The sequence below is a fragment of the Chenopodium quinoa genome, unplaced genomic scaffold (assembly GCF_001683475.1).
Source record: "Chenopodium quinoa cultivar QQ74 unplaced genomic scaffold, ASM168347v1, whole genome shotgun sequence".
Lineage (NCBI taxonomy): Eukaryota > Viridiplantae > Streptophyta > Magnoliopsida > Caryophyllales > Amaranthaceae > Chenopodium > Chenopodium quinoa.
Genome location: NW_018742564.1, coordinates 401,773 through 420,229, shown reverse-complemented (window position 1 = coordinate 420,229; position 18,457 = coordinate 401,773). Strand labels below are relative to the sequence as shown.

Below are 18,457 nucleotides of genomic sequence, written 5' to 3'. Positions count from 1 at the left end.
TGGTGGGATTGTGAGAGTCCAATTCGCTTATTATCAATTAAGTTTTACATTAAGATAGATCACGGATATAATTGTGTATGATCACTCTAATTTCAAATACAAAGTACAATTCAAGCACGAATAGAGTATTTCGGATCAGATTAGATTGGATTCATCGATCTAAAAACCCATATAAAAAAAAATATATATATATATATATATAAAAAAAAAAAAAAAAAAAAAAAAAAAAAAAAAAAAAGAGGAAAAAAAAAATTTAAGAGAGTGGGGAATAGAATATAGAGGGAAAGGAAGAATTTGGCATTTTTCCACACTTCCATCTTCCGATTCTATATTTTCTTTCTGGTGTGCGTCGAATTAATTTCTATGATTTGCAGACTTCTTCTGCCCAGATCACCAGTCGCGGTCTCTCACTCAGGCACACCTTTTCTCCTTCAACATTTTTCTCATGCAATTTTATTAATCTTCATTCTCACTTGATTGCTTTGCATTGATTTTGTTGCAGTGGCAAGAAGATAAGATACCCAAAAATTTCTGCAATTTCTTAGATCTATTCCCATTTGATGCACTGATTTTATACCAATTTACAAATGGGTATTTTGTTTACTCGCCTCTTTTCTTCTCTCTTCGGCAATAAAGAAGCTCGAATCCTCGTCCTTGGTCTTGATAATGCTGGCAAAACCACCATTCTCTGTATGTTTTTTCTTAATTTTTTGCAATTTTGATTTCAACCCATGTTCTAATTTTCAATTTTATGATCTGGGTAGTTTTTAATTGTTCATATTTTGATGTTTTGTGTTTGATCTTATAACCCCAGATCGGCTTCAGATGGGTGAGGTAGTTTCTACTATACCAAGTAAGTGTTCTGTTCTTAATATATCATGATTTATTCTTGTGATTAGAGTGTTTATTCTTGTGATTAGAGTGTTTAATCTTGTGATTAGAGTGTTTATTGAGATTTGGTTTTTTTGGGGTTTGTTATTTTCAGCTATTGGATTCAATGTGGAAACAGTGCAGTACAAAAACATTAAATTCCAAGTGTGGGATCTGGGTATGTGACCTGCTCTATCTTATTTTTATGTTATTATGCCTGATTTCGTATTGTTGCATTGTTTAAGATGGGTGATTAGAGTCAGGGGGTGGGATTATCAGGTCACAATTTGAAGTTCTTTGACCTGCCTTTAATCTTCATGTATGATTGATTTAACAATGTAATGGAATTGTAATCCGAAATTGTTATTTATTGGCTTCATGATTCATGTGTGTATCAGTGAAGTATTATGCTAGTGTAGTTATGATGTTATTTACAAGATGAAGCTACTGCTGTTCTCGCTGAGATATTGTCGTATTGATGATAAGCTCTAAGTAGCTAACCGTTTTGGTTGTTTACATTCAATGTAGTGACTGTGGATTAAGAACAAGAATAAGAAGTATACATTCAATGGTATTTGATGAACGTTTACAGATCTTGTTTTTCTACAAACATACCAAACAGTAGTTACAACTTTATTGCACTATTTATCTTGAGTGTTTGAATCCAAACATTTACTCCTGTTTCGGTTTCCCTCTTTTTGAAACTTGTACAATTGTACCCTCCGATTCTATGAACGATAGACGTAAATAATGTAATCTTAATGCCTTAAACATTTTGAACCAGTATTGTTGGGATTAGTATGCCGCATAACAGTGGATGCAATATACTGTGTAGTAGGACAATTGCAGAAAAAATTTCAGCTTGGTATATGGGATATTTTTCATATCTAGGATGTTAGCTGACACATTTTCAAGGATTTGTAGAAAATGACCACTCCTAAGTGAGGCCTGATTTCAAAATCACCCTTAACTGAAATGTGTTCAAGTGGAGACAATAGTGGGTGATGTGGGATGGAAGTTGACTTTGGAGTAGATTGCCAAATAAATTGTTTTGGATGGAAACTATCATTCATTAAAAAATTACAGTAAAAATCTAGAAATTAATTGTCACATTGTCAATAGAGACTGCCTCTGGTTTTGATCTTTTATTGGCCTATCATTCTTTTTATTTCTAAACTGATTTTTATCACCACCTTAACTAACTTGGAACTCAGTCATTATTTAATCATGTATTTTGAACGACAGTGTTTCAATCCAATGACTTGCATTTTCAATGTAATTGTTCTCTTTGGAATCCATATCATTAGTGTGCATGTGTATTTCTTAGAAATTCATTGGCATTTGTAAGTTGCCATGACTGAATGGCTGTTGGAGTTATATAAAGTATAGGTAGGAGGGGTTATGATGTCTGTATGTTTGGTGACTTTAGCATCATATATAAATCAATAGCATAGATTATTCCTCTCTCTCTTAGGCATTTAGCAGGGCTAAAGAGGGCAATCGGAGGGAAGTCCTAGCCATGATTTATCTTCACACGGGTGCTCATTCTATCTATAATCGTCGCATGACAGCAAGCGCAGGTTTAGCTTACGTATGAAAGGGGTTTGACGATCTGTAGTCCAACCCCGTTATCATGGTAGAGGAGGCCTAGCAAACTACTGCTTAAGGCATATGAAATGATTAAGGGTGACATGCGCTGACCCCTAATCTCTACTGCTTCTGCGCTTCGAGATGGTCCTGCGATTCCGAATACTTTAACTGAAGGAGAAAATGAGGGAGCTATATATAGAAGAGATCCTGACTAAAAATGATAGGAGAGGACGGATAGGAAGTTTTTATGTGGGGTACTGGGGTCCTTTTAATAAGTCAAACTATGTGAGGATTATGGTGTTGAGAAAATTAGGTGTTAGGGTTGGGTGAATGACCATGGTGGATGATCGAAAGTTGAATTGTTAAGGTTGATAGCTTCAAGGTTTGGCTATTTTGGAGTAACAAGAATTTTTTTTTGACAATCATTCATGAAGCACATATATACACCTTACCGTCATGACATAGTGTTTATTATAAGCATAGCTATGTCACTATGTGCAAAGAGAGTAGCTGTGTTAATTGGAGAGTGAAGGCAACAATCTATTTTCATTTTTCCTTGGGGGGAGGAACATAGGTTATAAGGTAACAATCATGATGTTTGGATTGAAATTCAAAGGAAAGATTAAATAGCTACTCCAAATTTTAAATGGTGTTTTGGGTTGCCATAATAAGTTTTAGCGGAAGGATTAATGGGTTTGCGGAAATGTAGAGCTGGTATCTTAAGCTAATTGATGGTGTAGATGAAAAGGAATCGATGGAATTTGAGGGGAAAGCCAGGATTAACCAAGCATTGAGGCTCTATTGTTTGAGGATCCTGTGATTCTTGATTTGGTATACATGTCCAAGCATGACTTTATAGATTGAGGGGTTTTGGTTTGAGAGACTTATAAATGCTCTGAGGTCATTAATATTCTGATCCTAGCTCTCCTTGTGTATATGGTTGACACTGCCCTTGGTGTAATTGAATAATCTGTATAATTCTTTTTCTTCCAAATTCTTGATATATAAGGAGGAAAAATGGTTCCTTGGAAATTTTTTTTAATCAGCACAAACAAGCTCTAAGTATGTATCTATGAAGATTAGTAATATGGAAGCACTTGGTACAAACATGAAAAATTATTAGAGCCTACCCCAACTTCTCGTAGTTATAATTGTTCAAGATCTTAGTAAATATTTTCTTTATTCTTTTCAAACACGACTTCAGGCTAAGTAAACTACATATTAGTCATAGCCTTGCACCATAGTAAACTAAAGTTAAATTCTTTAATATCAAAACCATGATCGCCAAAATACAAGGGACCCGACTTTATATGATCTTGTTTGTTTCAAATCAGAGCAATAATAATTTTAATGCTGTTTGACATCTTAATTAAAGTTGGAAATAATGTGTTAATATAGCCACATTTGCTTCATGATGTCAAGGGTCATAGTCTAATGTCTAATCAGTGTTTTGAATGAGCTAGTAGAATTGTGGAAATAATTATGTCTATTTTGTTAGTCATTGATGAAAATTTTGTGATGTGGGTATAAATGAAAATTGCAAGGAAATATGTTTCTCCTTTAGTTGGCGTATCATCTTCTAATTGAAATGTTAATCCGGTTTCAATGTCTGTTAAATTTATCTACTAGAGTATAAGTTTTTTCTTTATTCTTTAAATTTTAGATATTAGGACTCTGGAATCAGTAATGAAATCAGAAGTAGCTACTCTGCCCCTCCCTGATTGGCACACACGCCCAAGACATTAGATTTTTCTCCTTTGTGTCTTCCAGTACTTTCATTATGAACATGCTATTTGTTCCCCATAATGCGCAGATACGGGTGTGATCGCTGTGATTTACTTGGCTTTTGCAAGAATGTCACATGGATTGTTATTACTAACCCCGGGATCAAGTTTTTAGTATAATCAACTCCGTAGTAGTATAGTACTATTATACTCACTCATTCACACACACAGAGCTTGATCCAAAATACACGTTACTTGTAAAACATACCCATACAGACTCATAACTTTGGAGTCCCCATCTTTTCTTCTTTCAGTGCTTTGGTTGCTTGCATGGATATCAGTTTGAAACATTTATTTATTTTTCCTCAAATATATGAGTGGTAGCGTATGCCTGCCTTTATTTTTGGCTTTCTGGATCATATGTTGATGTTTGTGGTAGAATTAGTTTCTACTTTGAGAATTCAAATAATTTTCTTGTGAATCGAGACAACTACAATGCCCGGGACCTAAATAAATGGTTCCAGGCTTTACTATAACATCTTACCTAGGTTCCATTCCACTCATGTGTTCTATAAATGCCCAATTTTTTTTCAGAAACTGACAACTGCAGAACTTCTGTTCTATTTCTTGATGATGACTTTAATATCCCCCTTGAGTAGAGTTTGCTTCCTTTAGCTGACATGCCGTAATATTCATGTCGCATTGAATACCAATTCTTATCTTATCCGTGATAATACTCATATTTTTCACTTTCTTGTGGGCTCACATTCCTTTAAGCTTTCAGACTTTGACTCTATGGCTTGCATTTTCTGAACCACTTTTGAGCAAATTTGGCAATTAAAGCCAGGATGAATTTCTCTTTTCGCTATAGATTCACAATTTGCTTTAATACTAAGTGAGTTTGTCTGGTGAGATACTGGAATATGTAGAACCAAAACATCTTTTTCAATAATTCTTGGCAGAGTTTTGTCTGCACCTGTCCTGCATAGGATGTACAATTTAAGAAGTTTCCTAAAGTACGTATTCTGGAACATGTTAATAGCTTCTTGGTGGACCTCTCTTTGCTAGTCAGAAGCTGCAGTAGTACTTTTACAGTATGTGATTTATGCATGTATTTTGGTATTTCATGCATGTTTTTGTTGGTCAGAAGCCTATATATTTTGCTGAACTTCACCTGATATTTGTTGTTTTTCCTGTTGACTCAGGTGGGCAGACAAGTATAAGGTACCTCCTAATACCCAATCTCTATGTCATAAAGCTAAAAGATTTAGTTAAGTATTTTGGTGATAATGACTCCTGTTTGTCTTCATGCATTGAGTAATATGCCCTTTTATGGTGGCGCTGGAGATCAGTTTCTGATGTTGCTCCAAAATCAGTCAACTTGTTAGTTTTTCCTTGTTGACGGCTAACCAAATGAAAGCTTCAGACATGTGTCTGTGTTTATATAAGGGCATGCTTTCTGGATTTTATATGCTATCTATATCTTTGAACTTCAAATAATTAAAAACTGCAATGATAGTTATTAGGCTCTAAAGTGTCAAATGTTTAAATAGAAACTTGACTGTATATTTTATTACCAATAAAAGGGTAAATTTTTCTATAAAAAGGTTGAGTTTGACTCCTTGAGGACACGTATCGGTAATTGACACTACCAACTAACTTTGAACAACATAGCCTCCACTCAAGTTATCACTGTCAGTAGTGCTTCCTGCAATGGCAGTACTTCTAGCTCCCACTGGTCTCTTTGCATCTTTCATTAAGTGCACCACCACCATGTTCTCATATTTTCCAAAACTGCCATTTAATCTGTCACTAACACTGTGGGACACTGGCACTTCTATCTGCACTGGTGTTCCAATGGAAATTCTGCTATCATTTCCATCATGGTTATACTGATTGAATTTTGTTTGCTTTGAGGATGAGAGAAACAAGGAACCTTGATCTAAAAGAATTTGGGAGTGGGCCAATATAAGTTCTGTGAGAAAGACGTAGAGTGGATTTTCAAACTGGACAACTCTGAGCTTCTCTACAGTTTCACCCCCTTATTTTACTAACTTGGGATTAGGAGGTGTCTTGTTAAATCAAAAGTGAAGGACATTTGTGCCATTCAATTTTGTATTTGGAATGGGTGATTGGGCCTACATTTAATGTATTTAATGTCTTTTTTCTGGTGCAGAATATATGGCTCCTTTGTAATGTAATGACATTTACTTGTAAGGCTATCTACATTTGAAACCATTCTATGTGCCCTAGGTGGGAGCCTCTTTATTGGCATTCTGGTGATACTATGATATACTTGGCAGTCTAAGTTAAAGTGTATTAGAGTTGGTAGAACCATGTTGAAAATTGGTTGCCCAGTTAGGCTTGAAGAGTCATGTCTCTTTTAAAGTTCAACCTTGCACTAAATACCAAAGGAAAGCAAATTGGAGATTGATTGTCCTCACATAGATCATAACCTGCTGCTTACTCAGTCTTGTGCCACCTTCTGGTCTGTATGTTAGGTAATGGGCTTGATGGAAAGCTATAATAAAAACCGTATGCTCTATGGATACCACAACTTGATGTGCCTAGGGCAGCATGCAAGCAAACTGTGTACGCTATGCCCTAGATATATCAGTTTTAGCATGCATTGGCTAGAGGGAATGCACTTTATTATCTCATGTTAGCAATTCTTGTGTTTGGCAGAAATGGGCATGGATAATGAATTTTCTTAATGCTTTATTTTGTACGACCCTGTCCAGATTAGTTTATACATCAGCTGCTTAACTAACGCCACCTTACTGATTGGTATTTTCAGAAGGTAGCATTTTTTTTTTGAGAATCCCCTCCAGAATATCTCCTTCTATGTGCAAGCTAAAATATATTACTGAGATTTGATTGGACACTATCCCAAAATTGTTTGGTTTGTTTTAAATCCTTGTATTCTTGTGGCACATTATGAAAGATATTCTCCAATTGTATTTTTGTACACTAAGCTTTTACAGGAGCCTTAAGAAAGAAATTGGGTTTTCTAAGTTTTGCAGTTTCAGTTCTATTGACTTTTAGAGCATGACATATTATTGATATATGCTCACCTCTTATTATTTTTTTTACTCTGCTACTCTATGTGCCCTTTATAAACCAGGCCTTACTGGAGATGTTATTTTCCAAACACTCAAGCAATAATCTACGTGGTAGACTCAAGTGATACTGATCGGCTTGCAATAGCCAAGGATGAGTTTCATGCTATTTTGGAGGTATTGTCTCTAGTCATTCAATTCTATGTATATTATTGCTACTTTCATATACTTAGGATTTAAAGTTGAAACTAATGTGATTGTGCAATCTTGTTTTGATTTATATCAAGCTGCTACATATCTTTCATATACTTCCTCCGTTAACGGTTAGTTGCAACAAGTGTACCTTTCGCGGAAGCCAAGGCAAAACTTTTAAAGCATGATTAAGAGCATATGATTAAGTATTAATCCAACCAAAAAAAAAAAAACAAATTCAACTAAAATTAAATTAATAACCCACTACCACTAGCACCACCCTACAGCACCGAAACCACCACCACCCAGCGGCACCGAAACCACCACCACCACCACCCAGCGGCACCGTAACAACCCAGCAACAACCTACACCCACGAACCCAAGAACCCACCACCCATGATCTGCACCCACGAACCCACCACCACCGCAGGAACCCAATTCAAACCCACCACCACCGCAGGAACCCAATTCAAACCCAGAAAATTAAACCCACGAACCCACCACCACCGCCCACGAAGCAACCATCCACGAAATAGCCACCCACAACCACGAAGAAGATGATGAGAGATGAGAGATGAAGAAGGAAGAAGATGAGAGATGATGATGATGATAGGAAGAAGATGAAGATTGAAGAAGATGGAGGAGAGAGATGGTGGGGAGATGAAGATGGAGGAGAGAGTGAGATGAAATTTAGAATTGATCTGATTTTTTTGGGGAAAAAGTTAGATAATTAAGTTAGATTAGGATTATAATAATTTGTAATTATGTGTAGTATTATGTGTTAATAATTTTTAAATGAGGGTATTTTAGTCATTTTACCATAAAAAAATTACTAAAAAAGGAAAAAAATAATTTTGTTGCAACTAATAGGTAGCACCTATTTATAGTATATGTTGCAACTAACCGTTAACGGAGGAAGTATAATAGTATTGTTTTGATTCATTTCTGATGTTGAAGTGACTTGATGAAGATTTTTAAATGCAAATCATGAACTCCATTCCTTTTCAGGAGGAAGAACTGAAGGGCGCCGTGGTCCTAATTTTTGCTAACAAGCAGGTTGGTTGTGTTACCCTGCTCTTGATTATCAATAATGTGTCATTTAATCATGTTAAAATGTTTAATTTAATTATCACCGACCACTTATCTAAGTTTTCCATCCCAAATTTCTGTTGCATAAAAGGATCTGCCAGGTGCACTTGACGATGCTGCTGTTACTGAGGCATTGGAGCTTCACAAGATCAAAAGCCGACAATGGGCAATCTTCAAGACTTCTGCCACCAAAGGAGAAGGCCTTTTTGAGGGCTTAGACTGGTATGCTTTGCTTTTTCCCTAATGAACTCTTCCTTTTTAACTGTCTACGCGATATTTCTGATTGTAAATATTCTCTTGACTCTTTTTAGGTTGAGTAATACACTGAAATCTGGAAGTGGTTAACTTCTCTTTGAAAGAAGGTAACAGTAAATCATGTAGCTGATGAGGAGCAAAAACGAGATTATATTTGATAGGGAGTGTTACTTTGTGATCAAAATTTGAGACTGGAGGAAACCGTTATTGTTCATCTTTGGTGAATTTCACCACCGATAGACGTGTATAATTTTTTTGTCACTTATATGAAGAGAATAATATTGGAGATTCCATCATTGATCGTGGTCCATAACCCGAATTCGTGGTTTCCATGCTTGTTGGTTTGCCTTAAATATTGGTCTAATGGTGCATTGCTCTAATGAAGCTACACATTATCCAGCATTTTGCCACCTGGTTCATCAAACATAAGTTGCCAATATTGCCGTATCATGTAGGCCCACACACATATGACCTTCTCACAGTAACAAACCGAAGCTCGCCACACGGCCCGTGCAGAAGCAATGTGTCTTAGCTCAATGAACTAACAACTGACAAACGCCAACAGACAGCCTCCACTAAACCCAGCAAGAAGAAAAGATCACCCTTCTTTACAGCTTATTTCTGTACAATGCCAACATTGGGTCAATAATTAAGCAATGTTACACGAAATAGATAACGTTTGATGTGAGATTGTGTAACCAAACTCCACCATTATCCTGTAGAAATTTGGGTATTCCATAACCCATCCACTGTGACACCCTAGAAATTTATTTCCTTTAAAATACCTATTTTGCCCTTTTAAAATACGAAGTAGGAAAATCTAAGGCATGACCGCCACCGTGAAAACGGCTAAGGCAAATATCAAAGACTCACACATCGGAAGACTATCTTTAAAACCATTTAAAACAAGTCAACTTAAAAAGTCAAACCAAACGAAAGTAAAAGTCAAACTAAGTCAAACAAAGTCAACCTAAAACTTAGAACCATTATAGGCCCTCAAAACCAAACAATTTAAATAAAAAACATTTGCGTTAGTCTCATGGACAGAATAAAATAAATAATATTCAAAGCAAATAAAATACATCATATTCCTATGAGAACTAAGCATGATTCGCTCTTCATTCAAGCCCATCATGAATATGCTTCACCACCTGTAAAGCTTCTCTCTACTTGTCCCCACTACTCGCCATTAGAAATGGGTCGTCGTAGGGTCAAGGTAAAGACAAGGCCAAAAAAACATACAAACACAATCAGCAATGCTGAGTACATAAGCGTAATTAAAACACACTAACATGCTTTCAACTTATCATCACACAGCTTACCCTGTTGCACCTGTTTACAAGCATACAAAACACTCAACACTTAATTAGACAAATACCAATTTTCATTTAATTTTGATTACACATCGAACGGGTTTCCAACTAAATCTCTGCCACAAATAAATTGAGGTAAACTACACCGGGAGCTAACCGGGTAAGCAAATGTCACATGAAAGTGACCGGACGTCCTGCGCATAAAATAAATAAAAAGGAAAATACAGCGTCCTGTACTCCCAGTAGAAGTCATGGCTAAATATAAAACCCCATAACTTCCCCTATATGCTCATACTCAAGTTATATACGTTCCAAGAGTTTTGGTATGTAATCTCTTTCACTTTACGTGGGTTATATATTATTATACTTGGTGATGACTCTCAAACCATAACACAATCAAACATATTAATTCATTCAAGCAATCAAACATACCGATTTAATTCTTGAATAATTAGTGTTCACATAAATTTAATGTTGAATCCTTTTTAAACTACCTCAGTGTCAAAGGCACCTTAAACGTATAATGCGCCGCAAATCCTATCCCTCGGTGTTAGAAACACCTTAAATACACTTAAGCACCGCAATATAATTTAATCCTGTGTACTAAGACATTTAAATAGCTCAATTCCCATGCTTAAAGCATCAATAAAAATTATATGAACCATAATAAAATTCCCTTTTTCATATTCCAAACCAAATTAAACATTTAGTTTAACTACACATGCTCTCTAACATGCCAACAATAAAAGTGTGGTTCATAATCAACATACAAACACAATTCATTCCAATCACCAATTCACCATAAATAATTCACACATCACAAATCATTAACTAACATCAATTCAATCAACAAATTCCAATCATCACATACCATGATACTACTTGGAATTAATTTATCAAAGCCTAGCATGCTTCTACATATTCAAATAATTACTTAGTACACGAACGTACCTTGAATATGACCTTAAAATCGCCACGACTAAATAAAATCACTCACTTGAAAGTCTCCTACAAACTAACATTACAAAGAAGTATTTATATCTCTTCCACACAAATTTCTAGCAAAATATACACTCTCTAAATCACTCATAAACCCTCTAAAATAAGCTGAAATTTAATTTAAAACCCTTACTTTTATTCCCAATTAATGGGTAATTAAAAATCCTTTCAAAATTATAGGTATATATAAAAATTCCAGCGTTATTAAAACTTATTAACTTGCTGTAATTTAATTTTAAAACACTTATTTCAATAGTTTTAATCAACCATAATCAAATTCCACCAATAAACAATAGTTTTCAATTTGGGGCTTTTTAATTCAAAACCAAATCTGAAAATTTATATACAAAATACTTATCATCAAACATCCTAAAATCATCACCAAACCCAAAAACAATAATTAGATGTAGGCTAAATTGAATTAAAAATCAAAAAGAAATATTTTTTTTTAAAAGGGCGCACGAACCACCATGCCTGGGCGGCTGCCACGCGCCCACCTAGTGGCCGCCGCTGTTGGTGTGCATCGGTGGTGGTGGCCACCAGCCGGTGGTGGCGTGTGGTGGTGGCGCCCGCCGTGTGTGGTGGTGTGTGGGTGGTGATTGAAAATAAAATAAAATAAAGGGGAAGGGAAAAAATTAAGGGGAAAAGAAAATAAGATGAGAGAGAGAGTTTACCTTTGGGTGCACTCCACCTTAGGCATATGATGGGTATTTATACCACCTCTCAATATCCCTCCTACTTAAAATTCCTTTACTATCCCTTAATGATCTTTTTCCTAGTCAAACTAGTGTTTTGAATTTTCGTAAATACCATTGACTTTAAAAATTATCTTTTTTATAAAATAATATGCCCCAATATTTCCAAACCATAAAATAAAATATTTTCAAGATTATTAAATAATTAAAAATAAACTTTAACTAAAATAATTCTTTTTAAATTAATAAAAATCATAAATAATTCATTTCGAATTATTTAAATACTTTAAGAAATACTTATTTAAATTAAAACACGTATAAAAATACGAGGTATTACACCCACCCACCCACCCACCCCCCCCCCCCCCCCGACTTCCAATGGATCTCAATAACTCGCTTGATTAACATCACCAAGGTTTCAACTCAATATGACATATTCCCTCCGTTTTTAAGTTCTAGTCACTTTTCGTTTTCATTCATTTTTTTTAAGTTATACTCACTTTTACGTTATTGCAATTATATTAAGTTATCAACCTTTTATTCATAGTTTATAATCTTCCAATGTTTTTCCCACATTTTGTACCTAATTATTTATACTAATAATTATCTTACTTTCTATATCTCTTTTTCAAAGCAAAAATACTCACATGAGTGGTTATCCTGTTTGAGTTGTCCTTGAGTTTTTGTTGTTACATTAAATAAGTAGGATTTAGAGAGAGTATCATTTTGCGAACCAGTTAAAGTAATACTCCTTGGCTACAAAATTAGAAATAGAATTGAATATTACCACATATACTCATAAAATACTCAGGTATTTTCTAACTATCAAGGTTCTTATCACTTCAGTTGGTAACTATAATCAAACAGATCAATTTTATAACATTGTCCTAAAGTAGTAGTAAATCAATTATAAAAAATTTAAAATCATAATAATCGATATAATCATTATGAACAAGGTGAATTTGAACCGAGTCCAATCAAATTCGAGTTATCCCCTATTACAATAACAATATAATTTATAAGATGATAATAATACATTAATACATCCAAAGTTTAGAGTCTTAAAACGTTATCAAACTCACCTATATCAAGGGTTTGAAAGAATAGAAAACTAAATTTAAAAAATCAAACAATTTACGAGATGAAATATGGGGTAGAGCCAAAAACCCATAAAAGCCACCTAACTTAAAGAGAAAGTTGAGTTGTAGTACTTCAACGGCTTCAAAAGGCAATTGGATTATCACGATTATCTAAAGCAACAGTCAAGTAGAATATGCTCATTTTCGTGATTCACTTCAATTTTTTAATTGCTTTACTATATTGGTAACAATACATGCATCTACTTCCTTTATGCACCCAATTATCCTTTCTTTGAAGGGAAAGTCTCTCTTTTTCTGGAACCTTCCTTACTTAATTAGCTTCATCACTCTTTACTTTAAGGGGTAATGATATGATTAGTTCGTGTATTAAACATTTACGGTGTGTTTGGATAAAGAAATAGGAAAGAAAAGAAGGGGAGGGAGGAGAGGGGGAGGGAAGAAAGATGAGTTTTCCTTACAAATCTCTCCATTGTTAGAGAGATTAATTTATTTCAATTTAATCCTTCCAATTCTCTTCCTTCCTTATTTGTTGTCCAAATGAAAGACAATTCATCCCTCTATTTCCCTTTCCTTCTTTTCCCTCTATTTCCTTCAATCCAAACAAAGTGTTAATATATTTCTTAAACTATGATTCGTTCGCATATTAAATATTTATTAAATTCTTAAAATATTACATCATTTTGACTCTTACAATATTCACACAAACTTTCACTATCTTTCGTGATTTATATATGAGAATAACATAGTCATGTGGGATCTAGTTAAATAGTTAACGAAAAATATATTCCCTTCGCTCCTGAAAGTTCGATTCACTTTGTATCTGCACGGTCTCCAATGAACATCTTTGACCATGAATATCTTCGACTATGTATAAGTGAAAATTATAAAAAATTGATATTTGAAAAATTTATAATAAGGAGAATCTAATAAAATCCCTCATGCTAAGTTATTTCTATTGTATAAATCATAACATGTGGTCAAAGTTATTTTATTTTGACCACATGAATATTAACTGAGTCGAACTTTCAAGAACGGAGGTAGTACTTATGTTGTACTTGTTAGATTAGTCTCGATTTATATTTTTGAAATATCAAATTTTAAAACTTTCTCCATACATTTTCTTAAAAATGCAATACTTTGACTTCTGCACTATTCATATACTCCAATTCAACCAGCTTTGTTAATTTACAATTTAAAGAAAAATCATCTAAGATCTTGTTAAATGTATCTCGATTTATATTTTTTATCAAATTTTTTATAATTTTTACACAGTAATAATAAAAATATATTAATGATTGAAATAACGTATTAACAGTGAGATTAAAAGTGTTGCATTTAAATATAATAGTGATTGAAATAAGACATTGACATAAGTGAAATAAGAAATGTTGCTAGTAACAAAATTATGGTCCATACAAGACATATGCGGCAAAAGTCAAATTGAAACCATTAGTACCAAAGATAGAGGCAGTACCGTATAAGGTGGAAGATTAGTTCATTGTGGAATTTATAGTAAAAATTAGTTGATGTTGTAATCCTTTACGCTAGCTATTAGGGTTTAATTTTAGAAGTTGATGTTGTAATCCTTTACGCTATCTATTAGGGTTTAATTTTAGAAGTTCGTAGTCAAATTATGTTTAACATGCGTGCTTTGCGCAACTATTTGTTGAAGTATTGAAATTTATACTATAATATTTTATTGTATCGATGTGTTGTGTCAAATGACAGAGTATTATCCTTCTCTCTTTTCCATTTTGGAAAGGTTATTCCTTTCTCTTATTTATTTTAAATACTAACATTCCTAAAAGCTTAGTTTTGTAGCTTTTAAAAATACACCATCCAAAAAATCAAATGATGTTTTGTTGAACACAACTTATATATAACATATGAAATAAATGATGCTTTGTTGAACACAACTTATAGCAAGTATACGACAATACGAAATTACAAGAACACGCCTTATAGCAGATGTCTAATTGATAGAGAAAAGTAGTACTAGCGAAAAAATTCAAAAGTTACCACCATATTGAACAAGAGAACACAGCCTTACCTTCAAATTAAGTTCACTTGTTACAGACAATAATTGAAGATTTTTAAGTTACATGATTGAATTGATAATGCTTTCAGCAACAGTAACCTTATCTTGGTTAGTCGACATAATTAAATATATTATATTTAAAAAAGAATATACAGTCTAATACATCATCATCATATAATAAAGACAATGAGAAAATTACAACTGCCCAAAAAAGCAAGTTTCAGCCAATTATAATCCAGCAATAGATCCACCCTCTCTCGATTAAGTACAGGCTGTACAGCCAAGAAATAGAAGACCAATTTTTTTTTAATTATTATTATTATTAATTAATATATTACATGAAATTCCGTCATTGTCCCTTTACATGTCGAAGGGACAATTTTTAATTACATTTAATTTAATTTCTTTTTGATGTGGAGCAGCTCGTTCAATCCAATCAACAGCGAAAAAACCCGATGTTGATTAAATACAATAATTAACCTAACATGAAAATAATTAAACTAAAATTATATTTCATGAAAAGAGAAGAAAAAAAAATTAAGAGAGAAAAATAGTGTTACAAAGAAGATTAGAAGGGTCGAGAACTTTCTTTCTTACTTTACTATTCTAAAAAGAAGAATTAACACTTTCTTTTTTATAAACTTTTTTTTTTTTTAATTTTTAACAATTAGTACTCGTATAAAAATAAAAATAATTAAATTAAAAATCAAAACGCCGGAACGACGCCGTATCCACCATTATCAACGGCAAAATCAATCCCCGACGTTTCGTTCGTATCATTACGTTTCGTGAAACGTCCTTTCACTCTAGGACGCGTTTCGGCGTACGCCTTTCTAGAAGCGTACCGAATCGTCTTCTCGAACTTTCTGTTCTTCCTCTTCTCTCTGTATCTCAACACCCTCGCTTCTCTATCCATCAGCGGACCTCCGTCCGCCGCCGTCGATTTAGCAAAACCATACGAAACCTCCGACGACATCGATGTTGCGCTTCCGTCTGGAACAACTCCGATATCCGATGACGAAACCTATAATCACAGAAATAAATACGATCAATTGACCATCAATAATAGCGTCGTAACAATAAAACAAACATCTCGATAAACATAGATGTATATATAATTACCGAGTAATTGAACGAAGGCGAAAGGAGTTGAGAATCGTTGTTGTGGTTCTTCTTGTGGTGTTTGTTTGGTTGGGTGAAATCGATGTTGAAGCAATTATCGAACAAACTATCCGAGTTCACGTAATTAATACTATTGTTATTAATAGCAAAGTTGTTGTTGTTTCCCTGCGATTGCGAAGGAACAACACTGTCAGCAAACGCGTAATTTCGAGTATCGTCATCAACGATGATTTGCGGTTTGGCGTCATTTTGTGGCTGAAACTGAAATTTCGAACAACTGAAGTTATAATTAAGAATATCGGATTCACTGTAGAGGAAGCTGTTGTTTGGATTCGGAATCAACCACGCGTCGGCATCATCGCTGCTACTGTCATTCGTCACGGCCGTGTTGTCGTTGCTGTTACCGACTATAATATCACGACTCGGTATAACCGTCGCGTCGAGGTTGTCCGGGACGAGGAAAGCAGAGGAAGGAGCTGCAACGGCATCGATGGGTGAGTCGAGAAACGGGATTACAGCAACACGCTCATGGCGGCGAGCCAACGGGTTAGCCGAGTGGATGTCATGGTCACAGGAAGAGCAGAGGTTAGCTCCATCCGCCTTACAAAAGACGACAGCTGGTTGTGAATCGCAAACCTCGCAAACCCAAATACGTTCGTGACGAGGATATCGGGTTGGAGGGTGTATTTTGGCATCGCACGGGCCGCACAAGAAAGCGGAGTCCGTGTTGCAATACAACAATGAATTGGCGACATTGCAATTGTCGCACGGCTTGCCCGTGAGAGTGAGGCCCCACCCGGTTAGCAACCCCTTGATGCTGTTGTTGTCGTCTGTACTCGGAGTCGCTGCCATAAGTGGTTGTTTTAGAGAGAGAAAGAGGGGAGAAGAGTAGAGAGAGAAGCAAAATGAGGAGATTATTTGAGTGAAAAGAATGATTATATTGGGAAGTCAAGTTTAAAGAGGGGTGTTAAAATGAGAAAATGTTAATAGTGTTGTTGTAGTAGTAGTAGTACAATTTTACCAAAAAAATGGGGGAAGGTGATGACGAGGTCAAAAGGACACGTGGATGAATAATGGCCAAGTATGACGATTTGGGGAAATCAATTTCTTGGTTTTAGTTTAATTTTGATTAAATTAATTTTATTGTAAGAGTTGATTTTTAATGGATTTATAAAATGAGTTTTACTTGGGAAAGAGGGAGGAGGGGTTGTAGCTATCATGGATTCATGGGGCTGTGCCGACATAGACATGATGGGTCCCACAAAAGCTTGGCAATTTGAGCTAAGATTGGGATGTTGTCAATTGTTGTGCTATTGGTTGGTAATAATATTGGGGTTTTGGGAATTTGAGTAACTTAATTAATTTTGGGTTGTTTGTAACTATTGTTGATAATGATATTGATGGTAAGTAAATTAGATTGGGGTTAATAGAATGTAAATGAGTAAGCCTTGTAGATAATTGTGCTAATCGAAACTCGTTTGTTAGCTGAATTACTATATTTGGTAAAGTAGCGAATATTTAGGGGAAAAAAGTGTTGTGCACGTTATGTAAAGGTCATTTTTGTTTTCATAATAATAGGCAATTGAGTTCTTTATTTAACGTAAAGAAATGTGCATTATTGGAATAAAGTCTCGCATAATTTAACCCAACAGGGTTTGTTAGCAAGGCTCGGAGAGAGGAGGTAGAAAGGTAAGGAAATCTCCACCCAAAAGTATTCTTAAATTAGTGGAGAGTGATCACACAATCTCTCGTATATTTGTTTGAAGAATTGTTAGCGTAATGGTGTTTGACCTAAAGTTATGACTTATATTCACATTAATGTCGATCTTAAAAAAAACTATTAATTTGCACTTTAATTTGATGGGATTTTTTTAACTCTCTAATTGCAATTAAGCTGTAATTGGGCACGTGTTGAGCCGACATGAGGGCTGATCAAGCTACAATTTTGTGTTGTTTGTAACTATTGTTGATTATGATATTGATGGTAAATTGGTAAGTATATTAGATTGGGGTTAATAGAATGTAAATGAGTTAGCCTTGTAGATAATTGTGCTAATCAGAACTCGGTTTGTTGATTGAATTACTATTTTTCATAAAGTAACGAATTTTTATGAAAGAACATAAAAAACCGTTGTGCAATTGATGTAAATGTCATTTTTGCTTTCATAATAGAAACCAATTGAGTTAATAAAGGTAAGAAAATGTGCATTATTGGAATAAAATCTCGCTTGCTAAGCCGATGTGAGGGTTGATCAAGCACAGTAAGAAATTGACCTAATTTGGCATGAATCCACCATGAAAAGATAGAGAGGCATGCTTGTGGATTGTGCATGGATATTTTTTTTTCCAAATTTTAATTTGGTCTAACTAGGCATGAACACGACGAGTTGTCCTGCTTATATGATATTTA

General features: G+C 34.6%; 2 protein-coding genes across 3 annotated transcripts; one reads left to right on the top strand and one right to left on the bottom strand.

The window, feature by feature from the left end:
* Positions 1 to 263: 263 nt before the first annotated feature.
* On the top strand, positions 264 to 9,179 carry LOC110720631 (ADP-ribosylation factor 1). Of its 2 annotated transcripts, none has more exons than XM_021899675.1 (9): positions 264 to 415; positions 503 to 690; positions 815 to 853; positions 986 to 1,048; positions 5,390 to 5,408; positions 7,309 to 7,420; positions 8,445 to 8,492; positions 8,617 to 8,747; positions 8,837 to 9,179. In XM_021899675.1, the coding sequence occupies exons 2-9, from the start codon at positions 588 to 590 to the stop codon at positions 8,868 to 8,870; spliced, it is 549 nt and encodes a 182-aa protein (XP_021755367.1). In that variant the 5' UTR covers positions 264 to 415; positions 503 to 587; the 3' UTR covers positions 8,871 to 9,179. The 2 variants fall into 2 exon arrangements, with proteins under 2 accessions (XP_021755367.1, XP_021755368.1); XM_021899676.1 differs by having other exon boundaries at positions 268 to 402.
* A 6,034-nt stretch (positions 9,180 to 15,213) lies between these two features.
* Positions 15,214 to 17,127, bottom strand: LOC110720629 (zinc finger protein CONSTANS-LIKE 5-like). Its single transcript, XM_021899674.1, has 2 exons — positions 16,048 to 17,127; positions 15,214 to 15,949 (listed from the first exon to the last, which is right to left on the bottom strand). The coding sequence occupies exons 1-2, from the start codon at positions 16,897 to 16,899 to the stop codon at positions 15,632 to 15,634; spliced, it is 1,170 nt and encodes a 389-aa protein (XP_021755366.1). The 5' UTR covers positions 16,900 to 17,127; the 3' UTR covers positions 15,214 to 15,631.
* Positions 17,128 to 18,457: the final 1,330 nt, after the last annotated feature.

Bases quoted from the DNA above. Each gene is read 5' to 3' on its own strand.
- LOC110720631 (XM_021899675.1), top strand. From the start codon at position 588: ATGGGTATTTTGTTTACTCGCCTCTTTTCTTCTCTCTTCGGCAATAAA. The intron at 7,421-8,444 runs GTATTGTCTCTA...ATTCCTTTTCAG, and splicing joins AGTTTCATGCTATTTTGGAG to GAGGAAGAACTGAAGGGCGC. The intron at 8,493-8,616 runs GTTGGTTGTGTT...GTTGCATAAAAG, and splicing joins TAATTTTTGCTAACAAGCAG to GATCTGCCAGGTGCACTTGA.
- LOC110720629 (XM_021899674.1), bottom strand. From the start codon at position 16,899: ATGGCAGCGACTCCGAGTACAGACGACAACAACAGCATCAAGGGGTTG. The intron at 15,950-16,047 runs GTAATTATATAT...CTGTGATTATAG, and splicing joins CGCCTTCGTTCAATTACTCG to GTTTCGTCATCGGATATCGG.